Raw genomic sequence first — 15,158 nt, forward strand, 5'->3', positions numbered from 1 at the left:
CCTCCGCGCGCCCCCGCCCACCGCCCCGCCCCACCCCCGCGCCGCCATTGGCCCGCCGCCCGCCGGCCCCGCCCCGAGCGCCCCGCCTCCGTACCGAGCCGCCATTGGCACGCGGTCGAGGCTCCGCCCACCCGGGCCCCTTCACTACCCGGACGAGGGCCGCTGGCGGGGGATGGCAGGGAGGGCCTGCAATCCTGGCAGCGGTCTCTCCGTCCGCAAATGGGCCTGGGGGCCCGAACCCTGGCTGCAGGCGTAGATGTGCTTCTCCTGGGCACGCCCGTTGGTTAGGCTATTGCACGTTCACCGAGCTTCTGCGGGGACGGCCTGGAGGGGCTGGGCTGGACCCCAGCATGCAGCCGCGGCTCACACACAGCCCATGTGTTGTCCCGCAAAGAACTCAGTGAACTGTCTGTAAAACAAGGATGATTTGGAGGCAGAGCCTGACTTGGTGACCTAGAGCTGTGTGGTCTTGGGCAAGTCACTTAACCTCTCTGAGCATCAATGTCCTCGTATGTAGTAGGGGAATACGACTGTAAAGTACTCAGAACATCAGAGTGTGACTCAGTCCAAGTAAGTGGCCTGGGGGGGTGGAGGTAAATTCAGTTCCTACCCAGCCTTCCCTTTGCGGCAGGTTGGGTCTTTTGTCAGGACCTAAGAGAGAGACAGTGTCCTATCCTGGCTCCTCTGGGCCTGGAAATGCAGGCAGCTGCTGGGGAGGGCTGAGCATGGACTTTGAAGTCACACAGCTGCACTTCCTAGTGGGGCATCTTCGTGCTTGTTACGCAAGATGGGGACCGCACAAACAGAGGCAGCTGGAGGCGCTGTGGGCGCCCCAGGGGTAGAAGTGTGTGCTCTGGACTTCCTGCATTCTGAGAAACAGGTTTCCACACCTGGGGCTCTGCTGTCTGCCATGCGTGGGCTCGGGCAGCTCTGTGGCTGGGCTAGACTCTTGCAGGCAGGGACAGCTCTGGGCAGTGGCTTCCCAAGAGGACTGTCCATCTACTCATCTGACTTCCCTGACGCACCCGTTTTCCTGTGATAAGCCCAGTGGGCCCCAGTGGACCCTCCCACAAGCAGACGAGAAAGGCATATGTGGGGAAAAAGGCCTTTGCGATGCTGTGTTTTCCACTTTCCGGGTAATTCACAGACACCACCCAGTGGGGGAATAACAGCCAGGCAGGTGAAGGGAGGTCACATTCTCCAACCCTAAAGGGGAGAGGTTCTGGTCCCTGATGTTAGCTGCAGATCACACAGCCATAGACCCTGGCTTTGTTCGCTGTGATTCGCATGCCACCAGCACCAGCATGGCAGGCCTACCAGGGTCCCTAGGTGGAGGCATGGGGTTCCTGAGCTCCTTTCCACCTTCCCAGAAACCTCACAGAGTTGTGCATTTTCCTCTGGCAGGGCAGAAAGCCAGAGCCAAACATCATGTGAAATGAGAACTCAGGTGTGCCGGGTTGACTTCTGTCCTCCCAAAAGATGTGTCCAAGTCCAAACTCGTGGTGCCTGTGACTGTGCTCTTGTTTGGGAACAGGGTCCCTGCAGATGTGGTCGAAGTCGCACTAGATTACGGAGGGCCCTGGTCCAAAGACAGTGGCCTTGTACGAGGGAAGCCTGAAAACAGTGATGCAGAGATACAGAGACACGCAGAGGGCTCCATATGAGCACAGAGGCAGAGCGGGGGTGATGGAACCTCAAGGACTGCTGAGCCACCGGTAGCTGGGAGAGGTGTCGGACCCTCACAGCCTCAGAAGAAACCAACCCTACTGACACCGCTACCTTGGACTTCAGCCTTCAGACCTGAGATAATACATTTCTGTTGATTAAGCTGCCCCCTGCGTGGTCCTGTTACAGCTGCCACAGGAAACATACAGCAGGCTGTCCCGAGCTTTCGTTTGGCTGGCGTTCTGTGTCTCTGATTGGCACAAAATGGCAAAGGAGCTCGTCTTTGATTGCCACTTGCAATATATTTGGTGGGTGAAACCTTTTCTTAATGGGACCCACAGAGGAAGAATGACAAAGGAGGTCCAGGAAGGAGAAAAGGAGGACCCACAACATACAGCTCTGGAAAAGCACCTCCGGGGCCTCGACTGGGGAGCCTGAGCCCAGAACCTGCTCCTACCTGAGGTCTGGGTACTGGGGACAAAATCCCCATAGATCTGAAAAGCCCTGAAAAATCATGGTTTCCTGGGAACAAGTAGGGGCCAGGGGCTCTGGTGTCCCACGCCTGCAGCTGTGTGATCTCAGGATCTTTACTTCTGTCCCTAATCTGCACAACACAGTTCCTGTGGCTCCAGGGGGGTGAGGGTTAGAGAATGCCAGGTGACGGGGCAGGACTCAAGGAAGGCCCACCCCAACCCCACCGCCTTCCTGCTTGGCGCTCCCTGGCTGGAGCTGCAGTGGTTCTTCCTGCCTGTCCCGGGACCACTGTGGCTGGAGGCTGACTTGAGCCCCATTTGACAGATGGAGCAACTGAAGCCCGGGTCCTGCCGTTGCTCAGGGGGCATGAGATCCACATGCGTGCAGGCAGGCAGCCAGGATCCAGCCTCATCCAGGCCAGACAGCCTGAAACAGGGCTCCAGTGCCTGGAGAAGTCAGAGAGGATTTGGCCTGCAATGCTGGCCACCAAGCAGGATGCCAAGGGACACACCTTCATTGACCTGGCAGTGACTCAGGACAAGGTGGCCGATGGGGAAACAGCTAGTCTTCCCCCAACTGAGGAAGCCGCTCAGGCAGCAGTAAGAAGCCGCAGCCTCCCATCCCCTCCACCATGGGGGCCCGGAAGGACCCAGCAGGGCTGGGCTCACGGGGGCAGGAAGGACCAGCTGAGCTGCCCCGAGCACCTACTTCCACAATCTCCTCTGGCCCCCAGCCGGGTTCCTACGTCACAGAGCCAGTGACGAGGGGGTTTTCGAGGTTCAGAAATGAAGAAACTTGCTCCTAATGCACACATTCATGTGGAAAGCAGATGGGTCTCAGCTTCCTTTATTTGCAGTGGGTCCCACCCACTGGGGAGGCCGTGCAGTCCAGGCTGTGTGTGGAAGGCCAGGCTGCGTGCCCAGCTCCCGGAATGCTCCATCTTTGGGCATCATTCTTTCTTTGCTCTCACCCAGGATTTCTCAGCTCCAAAGCCCGGGAGTTTCCCTTTCCTTTCTTTTGAAATTAACTACCTTCTTCTCCAAGTCACAGGTCCTCTGGGCCTCAGCCTTTCGATGGCTAAAATGGGTAGGGTCCTACTTAAATGTGAGACGTCTGTAAGACAACATGACACAGCGGCACTATTCGTGACAGACAAAAGGCCACAACAGCCCAAATGTCCATCAGCTGATGAACCAATAGACAGAACGCAGTACCGCCACACGGTGGAATATTACTCAGCCACGAAAAGGGATGAGGCACTGAAACACAGTACAACACGGATGAACCTCGAAAACATGATGCTCAGTGAGAGAAGCCAGACACAAGAGGCCACGTACTGTCTGATTCCATTCATAGGAAATGCCCAGAAGAGAGGAATCCATGGAGACAGAAAGTAGATTAGCTGTTGCCAGGGGCTGGGAGAGGGGGATGGGAAGTGACTGCTTAATGGGTCAGGTGGGGTTCTTTTTCAGATGATAAAATGTTTTGGAAATAGTGATAATTGCACAACAGTATGAACAAACTTAACGCCACTGAATTGTACCTTAAAAAACGGTTTCGTATATTTTATCACATGCACAAATGAGTCTGTGTAAAAGGGGCTCACTCAGCGTCTCCCTGTCTGCCTGCCTGCCTGCCTTCCTGGAAGTAGATTTTGTGAGTGAAGGACAGGGATGAGAAAATCTGCAGAGAGTGAACTGAGGGCTGAGCTGCTTGGAAGCATCTGGTAGAAGCATCTGGAACGGAGGAGGAGGCAGGCCAGGCCAGGAGCTCCCCAGGGTCTGTCTCCTGAGCCAGGAAGGTGGCTGGATTGAGGCTTCTGAATGGTTTGTCCCAAGACCTGTAGGCACTGGGAGAAAGGCCAGGCAGGGGCTGGGTACCCCGTCGCTGGAGCGGAAGCCAGAACAATGGAATCCCCTGCGTTTGGACCGTGTCCAGCGAGGTTCACATTTTCTGTGGAGACAGAGCTTGTGAGAATTGGCAGGGAGAGGAGCGGGCTGGAGGCCGGGTTTCCCCTGGTCCCGCTGAGATGCACAGCCAGCCCAGCGCCCAGTCCCCATGGACACCTGGCTATAACAAAGCCACAGGAGTGCTGCTTTCAAGTTGGCTGTGATGGAATTGCCCCATGGCTCTGGGGCCTGGGAGAGATGCCAGCCAGTGTGGTCCCCAAGTGGGCCACACGAGCCAGCCAAACAGACCTAGCCAGAATGGTGATGTGCATACCTCTGGCTTGCCTGGAGTCACCTAGCCAGCAACCTCGCCTACCCACAGAGCTCCAGGGAACCAGGAACTTGGCAGGGATGGCCTCCAAGCTGCCAAGGATGCTCAAACCCCAGCACGCACCACTGATCTCTCGCTCGGAGCCTCCTTACTCTTGCTTCACACACAGTACTGACAAGACTGCTCTCCGTGTCCCAAGCCCAACACAGAGCAGCAGCAGCACCCGGGGGTAGGTATCATGGAAGGAGACTGGCACTGGATGAAAAGGTGCACCCTCCCCATGCGGGTCCCTGGTCCCTGCCCACCTGCCCAGCCCCACCTAGCAGCTGTGGTCAGCGCTTTGCCGAGAGTCACGGGACCTGGGCTCGTGCCAGGCTGTGCCTGCCAGCTGTGAGCCCTGCGGGAACCTGCGTCCCCTTCAGGGACCTCAGTGCTCACCAAGCCCATCTCCCCACGTTATAGCAGAGGAAGCTGAGGCTCCAAACCACAGCCCGGGAAGAAAGCAGGAGGCTGTATTCGGGAGAGAGGGTGACTGTGCGTGCACACACACACTTGCACAAATGCCTTTCACGCCCAGAGTCTCACTTCATCCTTGCACGAGGCAGACGACCGCCATCCCCATTTTAAGAGAAGGAAACAGGCTCTGAGAAGTGGGTGCAGAGGGAAGATGGAAACCCCTTTCTTTTCTGGTTTAATTCCCTCTCCAGTACAGCCCGCCGAGTGTTGTATTTTTAAAAGGCCAATGTGTTGGTTGTCCACTGCTGCATAAAGGAACCACCTCAAAAGTCAGTGTTTTAAAACCACCACCACGATGTTTGTTCACAAGTCCAGGGGGTCAGCAGCCTGGCCCCAGCTGGGTTCTTACGCTGTCACCAGGAGTTGCTCATGCGGCAGATCCACTGGGGCTGGATGGTCTCTGATGGCCTCGTTCATGGCTGGTGGCTGGTGCTGACTCAACAGACCACGTGGCTCCAGCCGGCTGCCTTGGGCTTCTTGACCTGGTGTCTCAGGGAGACAGGAATGTGCAAGCTGGAGGCCCGAGGGCTAGTCTGCTCGGGTCCCATTTACTCATGCTCCTTTGGCCAAAGCCCATCACAGCCAAGCCCAGGCCAAGTTTCTACAAGGGGCAGGTGGGACAGAGCAAGGCAGGACCCGAGGCTGTGGACACAGGGCCAGGACTGTGACCGCCTTGACTCAGCGGCCCCCCAAATGGGGAGAGACTTCCCCGCGCTACAGTGCACTGGGGGATGCCCCCTGGGCAGCCAGTCAGTTCCATTCCACCCTGGTGGGCACAGGGGAGGGGCCGGGCTGGGCAGCTGGGAGAGGCGGGTCAGGGAGGCTGAGGGGCCTCTGGGCTCCTCCTGGCAGCCTCACGGACCTCCACGCTGTCTCCAGGAGCAGTGGGCGGGGGTCTCTGGCCCTTTTTGGGCTGGGATCTGAGTTGGAGACGAAGGCTGACTGGGCAGCCTTTGGGAGGGCGGGCTGCCATTGCGCTGCCCTGCGCCTGGGGAGAGAAGACGCCTTTCCGGGATGTCGGGAGCAGCCCAGCAGCGCTAGGGAGGAGCTCCTCCCCCACCCCCCACCCCACCCCCGCCTGCACTTCCCTCTCCGCAGCCCCACCAGCCGCTCTCCAGCCTGGGCTCCCTGGTGACAGTGTGCCCTCCACCAGGCAGCTTCCCAAGCCTCCGTCTCCCCTCCCCACCCACCCCCACCCCCAGCCCCGGCCCAGTGGTCCCAGGACCACACTGGAAAGAAAGAGGGTGTCCACAGGAGTAGCCTGGCTTCCTTCCCTCATTGGTGGTAACCTGTCCCCCACGTGACCCGCTCAAGTTGTCTGTCACTCACCCACAGCCAGGAAGTCTCCACCTTGCCTGGGAGAGGCTGGGCCACAGCTCCCATCTGGGAGGCCCCACTGGGTCCCCAGGTTCAAGCCGGGGCTGGACAGACCATGCTCCCTCACACACAGGGTGCCCTGTCCCAGGGCCAGGGCCAGGGAGTCAGTGTGGGCCAGGCGCCCCCCATGTCCCCAGGGTGGGCTGCCTCATCGGGGGAGCCTTGAGGACCTCCCGCTGCCCAGGGAAGTGTGCCCAGCCTGTGCTCAGAGGAGGAGGCCCCTGGCCCAGGTCGCCCAGAGCTGCTCCTCCTCACCACCCGGTCTCTGTGAAGGACTCTGACCGCGCTGCTCTCCTGCTGGCTCCTTCCTGGCTCCCAGGGCCTCAGGATCAAGTCCAAAGTCACCAGCATCTGCTCCTGCTGAACCCCCTCCGTCTCCTGGGGGTGCAGGGTGGGCAGGGTCAGGAGAGGGGCAAGGTAAAGGCATCCGGAAGTGAGGCCATGATGACAACATATCACGGCCGGGCCCTTGGTCGGTGCTCCACGCGTGTTTCTGGAACAGACATCATCACCATGCTCTCAGAGAGCTCCCCTGTCTGGCACAGGCCCGCCCCGGCCACCGGCTCACCGCCGCCCAGAGACACGGACGGATCCTGTCATTCCCTTGTTTACAGAGAGGGAGACTGAGGCTCACCCAGGTCCCCGGCCAGGATGGCTGGGGCCCTTCGCCTGGCTCTCTCTGCCTGTGGGCACAGGGACCCTTTCCTCCCCAGACATCCCAGCTGGATCTGCGGCACGGGCGGGAGACGGCGCGGAGCAAGAGGTCCCACCGGGCTCCCCTCCCTGATGCCCAGGGCTGAGGCCCCGGCTGCGTGGGCCCTGCTGCACTAACGGCCTGGGAGTGCATGGAGATCCTGAGGAGGGACGGGAGGCTGGAAACATGCTCCCCATCTGAGGCTGCTCCCTCTCCGTTGGCCGGCCCTTCCTCCAGGGGCCCTGGGATGCCCTGAGCCCTCTCCTTTCTGCAGGGGTGGCTGGGAGAGGGCCGGCTTCACTGGGCTCTGATGGGCACTGGGGTGGGGGCAGCGTTCAGAGGGTTCCTCACCAGCCCTGGGGCCACTGTGTGCCCTCCCAGCTGCCAGCGGGCCTTCCACCTTCTGAAATGCAAATCGCCCGTCATCCTCCTGCCAGCAGCCCTTCCCTGTTCCCACGGCTCCCAGCGTGAGGGCCAAACTCCTTGGGCAGAATGTGCAACCCCCCTCGGCCTCTGCTTCCCTCCTGAGCTCCGTGGCCCCCACTGCCCCTGGCCCACCAGGCCCCAGCCGCCTGGTGCCATTTTTGTCTGGGGTGGGGGTGGGGCGGATGGTTCCCTCTGCAGAAAGACCCCCCTCCCTCCCTGCTCAGCCCCAGCCCCTCAACCCCTCTTCTGCGTGTGTCTGTTGGGGGTTAGGGGGAGTTCCTGACCCCATGGCTGCTGCCCCCCTGCAGGCCATGTCCCTGGGCCCCTCCCGCCAGGGACCTCACCGCCGTGGTGAGGAGCACTTGGCTGGAGTTCTGCCCACTTGGGCCCCAGCACCTGCGCAGGTGAACGTTGGGTGGTGAAGGAATTTACTCCAGTCCCACCAAGCTCAGCCTGGGTGAGAGACAGACTTGCAAACAGATGAAACACACCTTGATGGCATGCACAGAGTCCCTCGCTCCCTCAGTGCCTGGCATGCTGCGAACGTGCAGGAAATCTTAAAACATACAAAATGAACTCATTTTGTGAGAACACAAAGAAAGGAGGGGCTGATTCCAAAGAGCTGCTCAGCAGCCGTTGGGGCAGGAGGGCGGGCTTGGGGAAAAGGACATTCCTGGCTGGGAAACAGCTCATGCTGGGGCCAGCTGGAGGTGGGGAAGGGCCTCGTGGGGAAAGGGCGGCTGTGCGTGGCTGGACAGGGGATGGTGGACCAAGCAGGGTGCCACGCGGAATCTAAATGAGGCTGCTGGGTGAGGGGCTGGTGTGTGTTCACGCTGGTTCTTAACCAAGGACCCAGGGGCCTGACCGTGGAAGGGGATGAGGAGCAGGGAGGAGAGCGCTGGCCTTCCCACCGGACCTATCCTCTTCCTCCGTAGCAACAGCGCCTCCCACTTTCATTGTCTATGGCCTTCTAGAATAAAAGACATTTCCAGGCTCCCTTGTAGCTGGATGTGCAACAATGTTCTGACCTATGGGATATGAGTGCGAAGTGTTCTCAAGTGAGGGGACACCGCCTGCTTCCTTCCAGCTGCCTGGAATTCTTGTGTTGTGGCTGGAGCTCAGGCAGCCAGTTCGGACCATGAAGCCTTGTGCTCAGGAGAGGGAAGCCACAGAAGAGTACAGGACTTTGAAAACCGTGCAGCCTTCATACCTCACCTGTGCTGCTTTCCTCGGACTTTGGAAACTCCTGACTTGTTTGGGTTACTGTTACTTGGGGTGTTCTCAGACTCCAGTCAGACCTAAGTCTCGGAAATGGGAGGACGGAGAGGAGGGCTCAGATCCTGAGGACTCACCTGGGACACAATGGACAGAACTTGGTTGCTAATTGGAGGGGGGCTCCAGGGAGTGAGAAGGGAGTGCCAAGGCTCCCCCCGAGATCCTGTGTTGGGAGGCCGGGAGAATGGTTCACTCCACGTGCGCTAAGCACTTTTTGTGTGCCAGGTACCACAAGAGCATACAGGCGACTCACAGCATCCCCTGCTGCAAGGCGCTATCGGTCCAGGGGGCACGGACGGCACGATGGCAGAGCCCCGACGGAGGGAGGGGAGTCCCTCCCCCAGGAGCTGCTGGGCCCTTCATTTATTCACTCCGCACAGGCACTGAGCACCTACTATGTACCAGGCACTGTGTGAGGGCTTGGGAACAGCAACAAGCACCCACTACCCGGAGAGGAGCTTATCTTAGGGGGTCTGATGGGGGAGTCAATCACCAAATAATCGTGGCTTTAAGTGGAAAAGCATGACTGCTGAGTGAACCCCTGCCACGAGTGATTATGCCAGGGCCACGGGAGGGGCCACGGAGGCTCCGAGGGGATGTGTGATGCACCAGCCGCATCTGGTTGGGAGACTCCTGGGTGCAAGGGGTGTGGGCTCCCACAGGCAAGTCCCCGACGCATCTCCCACATGTTCCTGACCCCTGACCTCATGCAGCAGTGGACAGCTCATGGGGCCTGGCCAGAGTGAGTCTGGGCCAACTGGTCCAGGAGGCGGGGCTGTTCAGGAGAGGCTGAGGTGGGAGGTGGGCTGCTGTGGGCAGGCAGGGACATGGAGAGGAGAAGACAGCCTTGGGCCATGTTTAGCAGGTGAAGTCGATAGGATTTTTTGTTGAAGGGGAGGGTGGAGGGCATGGCTCAAGTAGTAGAGTGCATGCTTAGCACGGACGAGGTCGTGGGTTCAATCCCCAGTATCCTCCTCTAAAAAAATTAATAAACGTAATTACCTCCTCCTCCCAAAACAAAAAAGAATTAAAAATAATAGAATGATAAATTTTAAAAAAAAGGATTTTTTGTTGAAGGATTGGAGATGGCGAGGAGGGCGTCACGGGAGTCACCCCCGACCCAGGCGTCTGACCTGTGGGATAATGATGGTAGGGTGAGGAGGCCTAAAGGCGAGCCTGCCTGGGAGGGGAGAACCGTGTCATCTGAACACTTTTAAGTGGGGTAAGATACATACAACATATGGTCCAGGTTCAGGAGTTGGGTTTTGTCCTGGAGTCCGTGGGACACTGTTGGGGTCACCCAGCCTCACTGCAGATGTTGAGCGCTCTGAGCAGGAGTGCCGGGGCCTGGGGACTGACTGTGGTGGGTGAGGAGGACCGTGCCTGGCTCAGGCCCGGACACAGGGAGGCTGTGGTGCACTGAGATGGGACCACTGGCCGGGGGCAGGTTAGGGGCAGAGGTAAGTCCAAGCTGGGCTCGGCCGAGTCTGAGGCATCTGAGATGTGTCTGTGCAGACCCCGACACCAACATTCAGGGTCTGGGTGTTGGGGTCAGAGCCCTGGGGACACCCACGTCTAACAAGCATCAGAGGAAGGGCTGGTAGAGGCCGGGGGGCGGGGGGAGACGTGTCAGTGGGGAGTGGGGTGGGGAAGGGGCCGCTGCGTCCCAAACTGCAGAGAGTGTGGCCATCACGGCGCTGAGCCTGGGGGAGGCCCTCTGAGATGGGATGGCAGTGGACGGGGCTGCTACTAGCAGGGGAAGCGACTCTCTCTGTGAGCTGTGCCCCCAGCCCACCTACCCCCAGGCTTCCTGGCTTCCATTCCTTCAAAGTGGGGTGGAAGGGAGGGGCTGGGAGGCAGCCTAAAAGGTGGCCCCGGGGAGCCTTGGCACACATCGGACCCTCTGCTTTGAATCCCCGGCAGTTCTGGCCTTAATTAACAAATAGCTCAGGGGCACCCCCTCTCCCTATTCAGAAAGGACATGGCACCATGGAAACGTCCCCCAGATTCCCTAGGCAGGCGATGTCTAATGGGGCCACCCTCTGGGCCTGAGCTGCCAGGGCAGGGGTTCCCGGGAGAAGGGAAGGTGCTGGCGTCTGGGCCGAGCAGCCCAGGCCCGTCCCCACCCGCAGCTCTCCTGTGCTCAATCCAGCCGCAGCGAAAGGAGCTGGGGACCTGGATTCTGGCTTTTTTTCCTATATTCCCCTGTGATTTTGAGGAATCTCGTATTTAAAATCATCTGGGCAGGGCCCTGGGGGACACTCAGTCACCAGCCTTTAGGAGGCTCACAGGCCTTTCCTGTTACATGAAGACTTGCCGAGAGCACCAGGCCGGTGGCAGGAACAGGGGAGAGGGATTCTGTGTTTGCGCACGTGTGGATGTGTGTGCACGTGTTTATTTACGCCTTCCCGCCAGCTTTCCTTCACCGGTGGTGGGGAGGCCCAGGGGTGGACCTTACTCCGTTCTCCTCTCACAGGCTCCAGCTGAGATCCAGCCTCCGCCCCCGCCCCTCAAGGCTGCCTCTCTGCTGGCAGCCCCAGCCTCACGGCAGAGCAGTGGCAGCAGGCTTGTGGCTGGGTGGAGTGTCTGATGAACCCAGCCTTGCCCTGTCCCAGCCTCAAGGCCCAGCCAGCTCCTCTGAAAGCGCCAAGTCCCCCAGATGAACCATTTGCTGACAGGACACATGGTGATCGGGTGCAAAGACGGCCTCGGGCAAGGGCTGGAGCCAACCAGCCAGTGGCTTTAGACAAATTCAAAGACGGTGGCTTCAGACAAAGCCACAGGTGCACCGTGTGCTGTGCAACAAAATACTGGAAAACCGTGTTTTCCCGCAAGTCAGCTTTATTTTTGGGGGGGGGGGTCACTGGCATCTATTTGATGCCAAGTAAATTATTTCATCCCTGCTCCTAAAGTAAAAATTAAACAGAATTGCAGGAAATACTTACCCCCTCCCTTGTTTCTTGATGTCTAAGTCCTCATGCGTGAGCCAAGAAGAGAAGCTTCAGACAGATGCACGAGGTCACGCGGGGAGGGGAGCAGGCTGCGGGGTCCCCTCCCTCCAGTTGCCTCTTCACTCCCAAGCCGGTGCTGTGACCAAAGCAAAAGCCAGAAGCCCAGAAAAATGGGGTTTCTGCAGCATGAGCTGCAGCACTTGGAGGTAATGAAAAGTCTCAGGTTTGCAGGGTGACCAAGACAAGCGCCCTGCAAAGCAGCCGACAGCGATGAGCAGCACGGAGAGAAACGCTCGCCCCGCCAAAGATTCACAGATAAACCACGCGTGAGGTCAGGACGCTGCCCAATGCAAACGTGGGGACCGCGGGTCCACCAGCTCCTCCCGGGGCCACCTGACGCTCTCACATTTCAGCTCCCAGATGCGAGTTCAGGGGCACTGGCAGACCTGGGGAGCTTGGCAAGCCTCCCCCTGGAGAAGCAGGTGGCAGGTCTGTGTGGCAGTGTCCGCTCCTCAGAACTTCTGAGCCACCCGGGAGCAGACACTGCTTCCAAAACCACAGGAGGGGTTTGAATGGGCTGAGACAGGGTCTAAGGGAATTTAGATTTTATCCAGATCTTGCGGGTGAATGAGGCTTTCGGCAGAGGGTATTTCTTTCTTGAAACTGAGGCAAAGCTCTGTGGCACCCATCCTAGGAGATCTGAGCTCGGTGGCCAGGCTTTTCCTAGTGCAACTGGTCTTTTTGTTGGGACGGTCTTCCTGAAGGGCCGTGGGGCCCGTCCAGCGGGGCAGCACCAGAGGCCAGCACAGGGGGAGGTGGGCCCTCCAGGCCCCAGGCCCGTCTCCTGCCCCTCCCTGTGCGGCTCCCACAGCCCTAAAACCCCAGCCTCAGGCCCCGGGCCCTGTAAGCACACTGGGCACCTGGCATTCTCCAGGGGACAGATCTGTGCAGTGTCTGAGGGTCACAGAGCCGCAGTGAAGGGCACTGACCACTGGACGTCAGCTGAGGTCACAGCCCTGAGCTATGGCTTCAAGACTGCTTATTTTTACTAGATCAACACCCGAGGAGCAGAGGCAGACCCATGTATGAATTTACAACGCTCTGGGGCGTTTTCTTAGAAAACTCAGGTCCACGCGCAGACCTTGCCTTTCTCAGCTCTGCTGATGGCCAGGCCCCTGCAGTAACACCAGACGTGGGGTGTACAGTGGTCTAGATGCCCTGAAGCTTGCACCCAAGCCTGAGGCTTTTCCTCTTCGTCCATCAGCAAAGCCTCATCTCACAAAGAACCAGAGCCCAGCTTCTGAAAAGACCTCTGTGCCACACCCCTGGGGCTGTGGCCCCTGGGAGCCGAGCCAGGGTCTGCACATGGCGAGGGGCAGCGGTGGGGGGCGAGGGGCAGCGGTGGGGGGCGGTGTGTGTGCGTGCTGGCAGGACACTTCTCCGTCCCTCCCACCCTCCCTCTCCCTTGGCAGCCCCGCGGAGGCTGCCGCACCTGCCTCTGTTCTTGGGGAACAGCTTTCCCTCTGCAAGTTTCAAAATCAGACATGATGCTGCTTCTGTGATTATAATTTGGTGGTTTTTTAATCTACTCAGTGACAAAACCTACCACCCTACTCCTTCCCGGGAACAGCAGCTCTTGGGGACGGGGCCCCAAGGGGATAGGGAAGATGACAGAAGACAGATCCGTGTGGTGAGGGGCAGGAGCAGGGAGCCCGAAGAACAAGAACCCATTTGGGGACCCTGATGTCATCCAAGTCTCAGAAACTTCTGACATGGCAGCGTTTCGTCACAGGGATGAGGGGAACCCACCCCCTACCATTGGCCTGCCTCCTCGCGCACTCCTCCAAAAGGTTCGGCACGGCGTGTCCAGCCTGACCTGCTGTACTGAAGTCGGGGCAGATTCTGGCCGGCGGGGACGTCGAGGAGGATGAGGGGGGCGGTGTCAGCGCCAGCTCCACGTGGAGCAGCTCTTCCCAGTCGCGGCCAAAGCTGGCCAGTGAGGTGCCGGGAAGGTGTCTTTCCGGGGCTCCCGGGCCGCGCATCGATAGGGGGAGGTGCATCTGTCTGGCACTTAAGGCCACCATGTGAGCTGCCCCTGGGGAGGCGGGAACGAGGCAACCACCCCCAAGGGCACAATAAAGGCACCTGGGTTCCTTAAACCCGCGAGGCAACAGGCAAAACAAGAGAGACCGGGAAGGCGTGCAGGTGCCAAGCAGGCACTGTTCTTTTCCTAACAAGACACACTACTTTCCAGTTTTAGGTATCCTGTCCTGTAGAACACGCCTGGTCCTCTCAACCTAACCTTCCCCTCAGAGCATCACCACGTGAGGGGCGGGGAGGCAGTTTTCCTCGTGGGCAGAGCCGGCGCCAAGACGACCTCGTCCGAGTCGTCCGAGTTCACTTCCTCCGCGGGTGGAGGCATGGCGGGCTGCAGCCCTGAGGGAGAGGGCTCCGCTGAAAGGAAGCAGAGACAGGAAGGGGGTCACCCCAGCGCTCAGGGCCGCCAGTCCCGGGCACAGACGTCCCGGATCAACTTCACGCCACGCCACCAAGCCACCCTCATATGTACCCACACCACCTCCACCGATAAGCTCAGCTGCAACATTTTGGTCATTTCCAAAAAGCAAAACACCCGCGAAAGGTGAAGACTGGGGCGGCTCAAGTCTTTGGCAGGAATTTTCCACGAGCCACCCTCGCAGCAGCGTCCAGGAGCCTGGGGCCCCGGGCGGCCGGCTGTGACTCGCTGGCAGATGTGGCCAGTGGCCGCCAGCTTCCTTGGGAGGACATGGGGGCTCACGCACTGCACACCCCCGCAGGTAGGGGAGGTAGGACAGATGAGCCAACGCCCGGTGACACCCCCACTTCCACTCCTGCCGTCACACACATCCAAACCCTTCAAATCCCGTGACAGATGCTGGACGGGGAGGCTGCCTACAGATCACCGCCACCCTAAGTGCCACCTGGACGGCATGTGAGGAGGGGCAGGGCCCTGCTGGGCCATCGCTCCCAGCCCCAGGAGGGTGCCTTGCCCTTACTGCTTCATAGAGTGAAAAAATAACCAGCCACTGATCTGAGATTAAAAGGGAAGGAAATTAGGACTCAGCCGTGCTGCGGCTGCTCTGGGTCAGCTTTTCTTCTGTAACTTTCACGAAAATTATTAAAGTGGAACCCTATGAAATTAAAAACATCAGTTTTCAAGGTTATCTTCTTTTTTCCTTAAAAACACTTCCACAATCAGGCCACACCAGGGCGTGGTGTCCACTTTTCAGAGATGGTTTCTTTGGGTGAATGAGAGCTGGAGGCTGGAGCGTGGTCTGCGGTGGATCTTTTAAGGCAGAGGCCGAGCGGCCGCTTTAAAATGACACACATTTAACAAGAGGAGAGAAAGGTGGCATGAACGACACTCTAGCCCCAGTCAGAGTCTAGAGGTCACCAAACGTAGGTCCTGGTGACATCAGTGTGAAACAGGCTTTTGGAGGACAATGTGCAGCTTTGGGGGCTGGAAGGTTCTGGGGCGGCCCCCCAGCTCTGTGAACTCCCTCATCTTCCCTGCACACCCC

The 15,158-nt window shown here is 59.0% G+C and overlaps 2 protein-coding genes across 11 annotated transcripts in view; both read right to left on the reverse strand.

Moving 5' to 3' along the window:
• Positions 1 to 2,526: 2,526 nt before the first annotated feature.
• LOC116657505 lies at positions 2,527 to 7,557 on the reverse strand. Of its 3 annotated transcripts, none has more exons than XM_032459938.1 (4): positions 6,887 to 7,557; positions 6,508 to 6,745; positions 5,225 to 5,357; positions 2,527 to 4,092 (listed from the first exon to the last, which is right to left on the reverse strand). In XM_032459938.1, exons 1-4 carry the CDS (start codon positions 7,097 to 7,099, stop codon positions 3,684 to 3,686), a joined length of 993 nt encoding a protein of 330 aa, XP_032315829.1. In that variant the 5' UTR covers positions 7,100 to 7,557; the 3' UTR covers positions 2,527 to 3,683. The 3 variants fall into 3 exon arrangements, 2 of the variants coding, with proteins under 2 accessions (XP_032315829.1, XP_032315830.1); XM_032459939.1 differs by having other exon boundaries at positions 7,085 to 7,103; XR_004312627.1 differs by having other exon boundaries at positions 2,527 to 5,357; positions 6,205 to 7,557.
• A 5,598-nt stretch (positions 7,558 to 13,155) lies between these two features.
• The window catches only part of IQCE (IQ motif containing E), a 41,366-nt gene continuing 39,363 nt past the window's right edge, over positions 13,156 to 15,158 (reverse strand). For all 8 annotated transcript variants that reach the window (XM_032459924.1, XM_032459921.1, XM_032459919.1 and 5 more), the window contains one exon: positions 13,156 to 14,052. In XM_032459924.1, the coding sequence (XP_032315815.1) occupies positions 13,916 to 14,052 (137 nt within the window). In that variant the 3' untranslated portion in view covers positions 13,156 to 13,915. The remainder of the gene's footprint in view (positions 14,053 to 15,158) is intronic.

Source organism: Camelus ferus, chromosome 18 (genome assembly GCF_009834535.1).
Source record: "Camelus ferus isolate YT-003-E chromosome 18, BCGSAC_Cfer_1.0, whole genome shotgun sequence".
Taxonomy (NCBI): Eukaryota; Metazoa; Chordata; class Mammalia; order Artiodactyla; family Camelidae; genus Camelus; species Camelus ferus.

Excerpts from the sequence above, each read along its gene's own strand:
- LOC116657505 (XM_032459938.1), bottom strand. The coding sequence starts at position 7,099 with ATGCACTCCCAGGCCGTTAGTGCAGCAGGGCCCACGCAGCCGGGGCCT. Across the intron at positions 5,358-6,507 it reads TCCTTCACAGAGACCGGGTG|GTCAAGAAGCCCAAGGCAGC; the intron begins GTGAGGAGGAGC and ends CTGAGACACCAG. Across the intron at positions 4,093-5,224 it reads GAGCAACTCCTGGTGACAGC|AAAATGTGAACCTCGCTGGA; the intron begins GTAAGAACCCAG and ends CTGTCTCCACAG.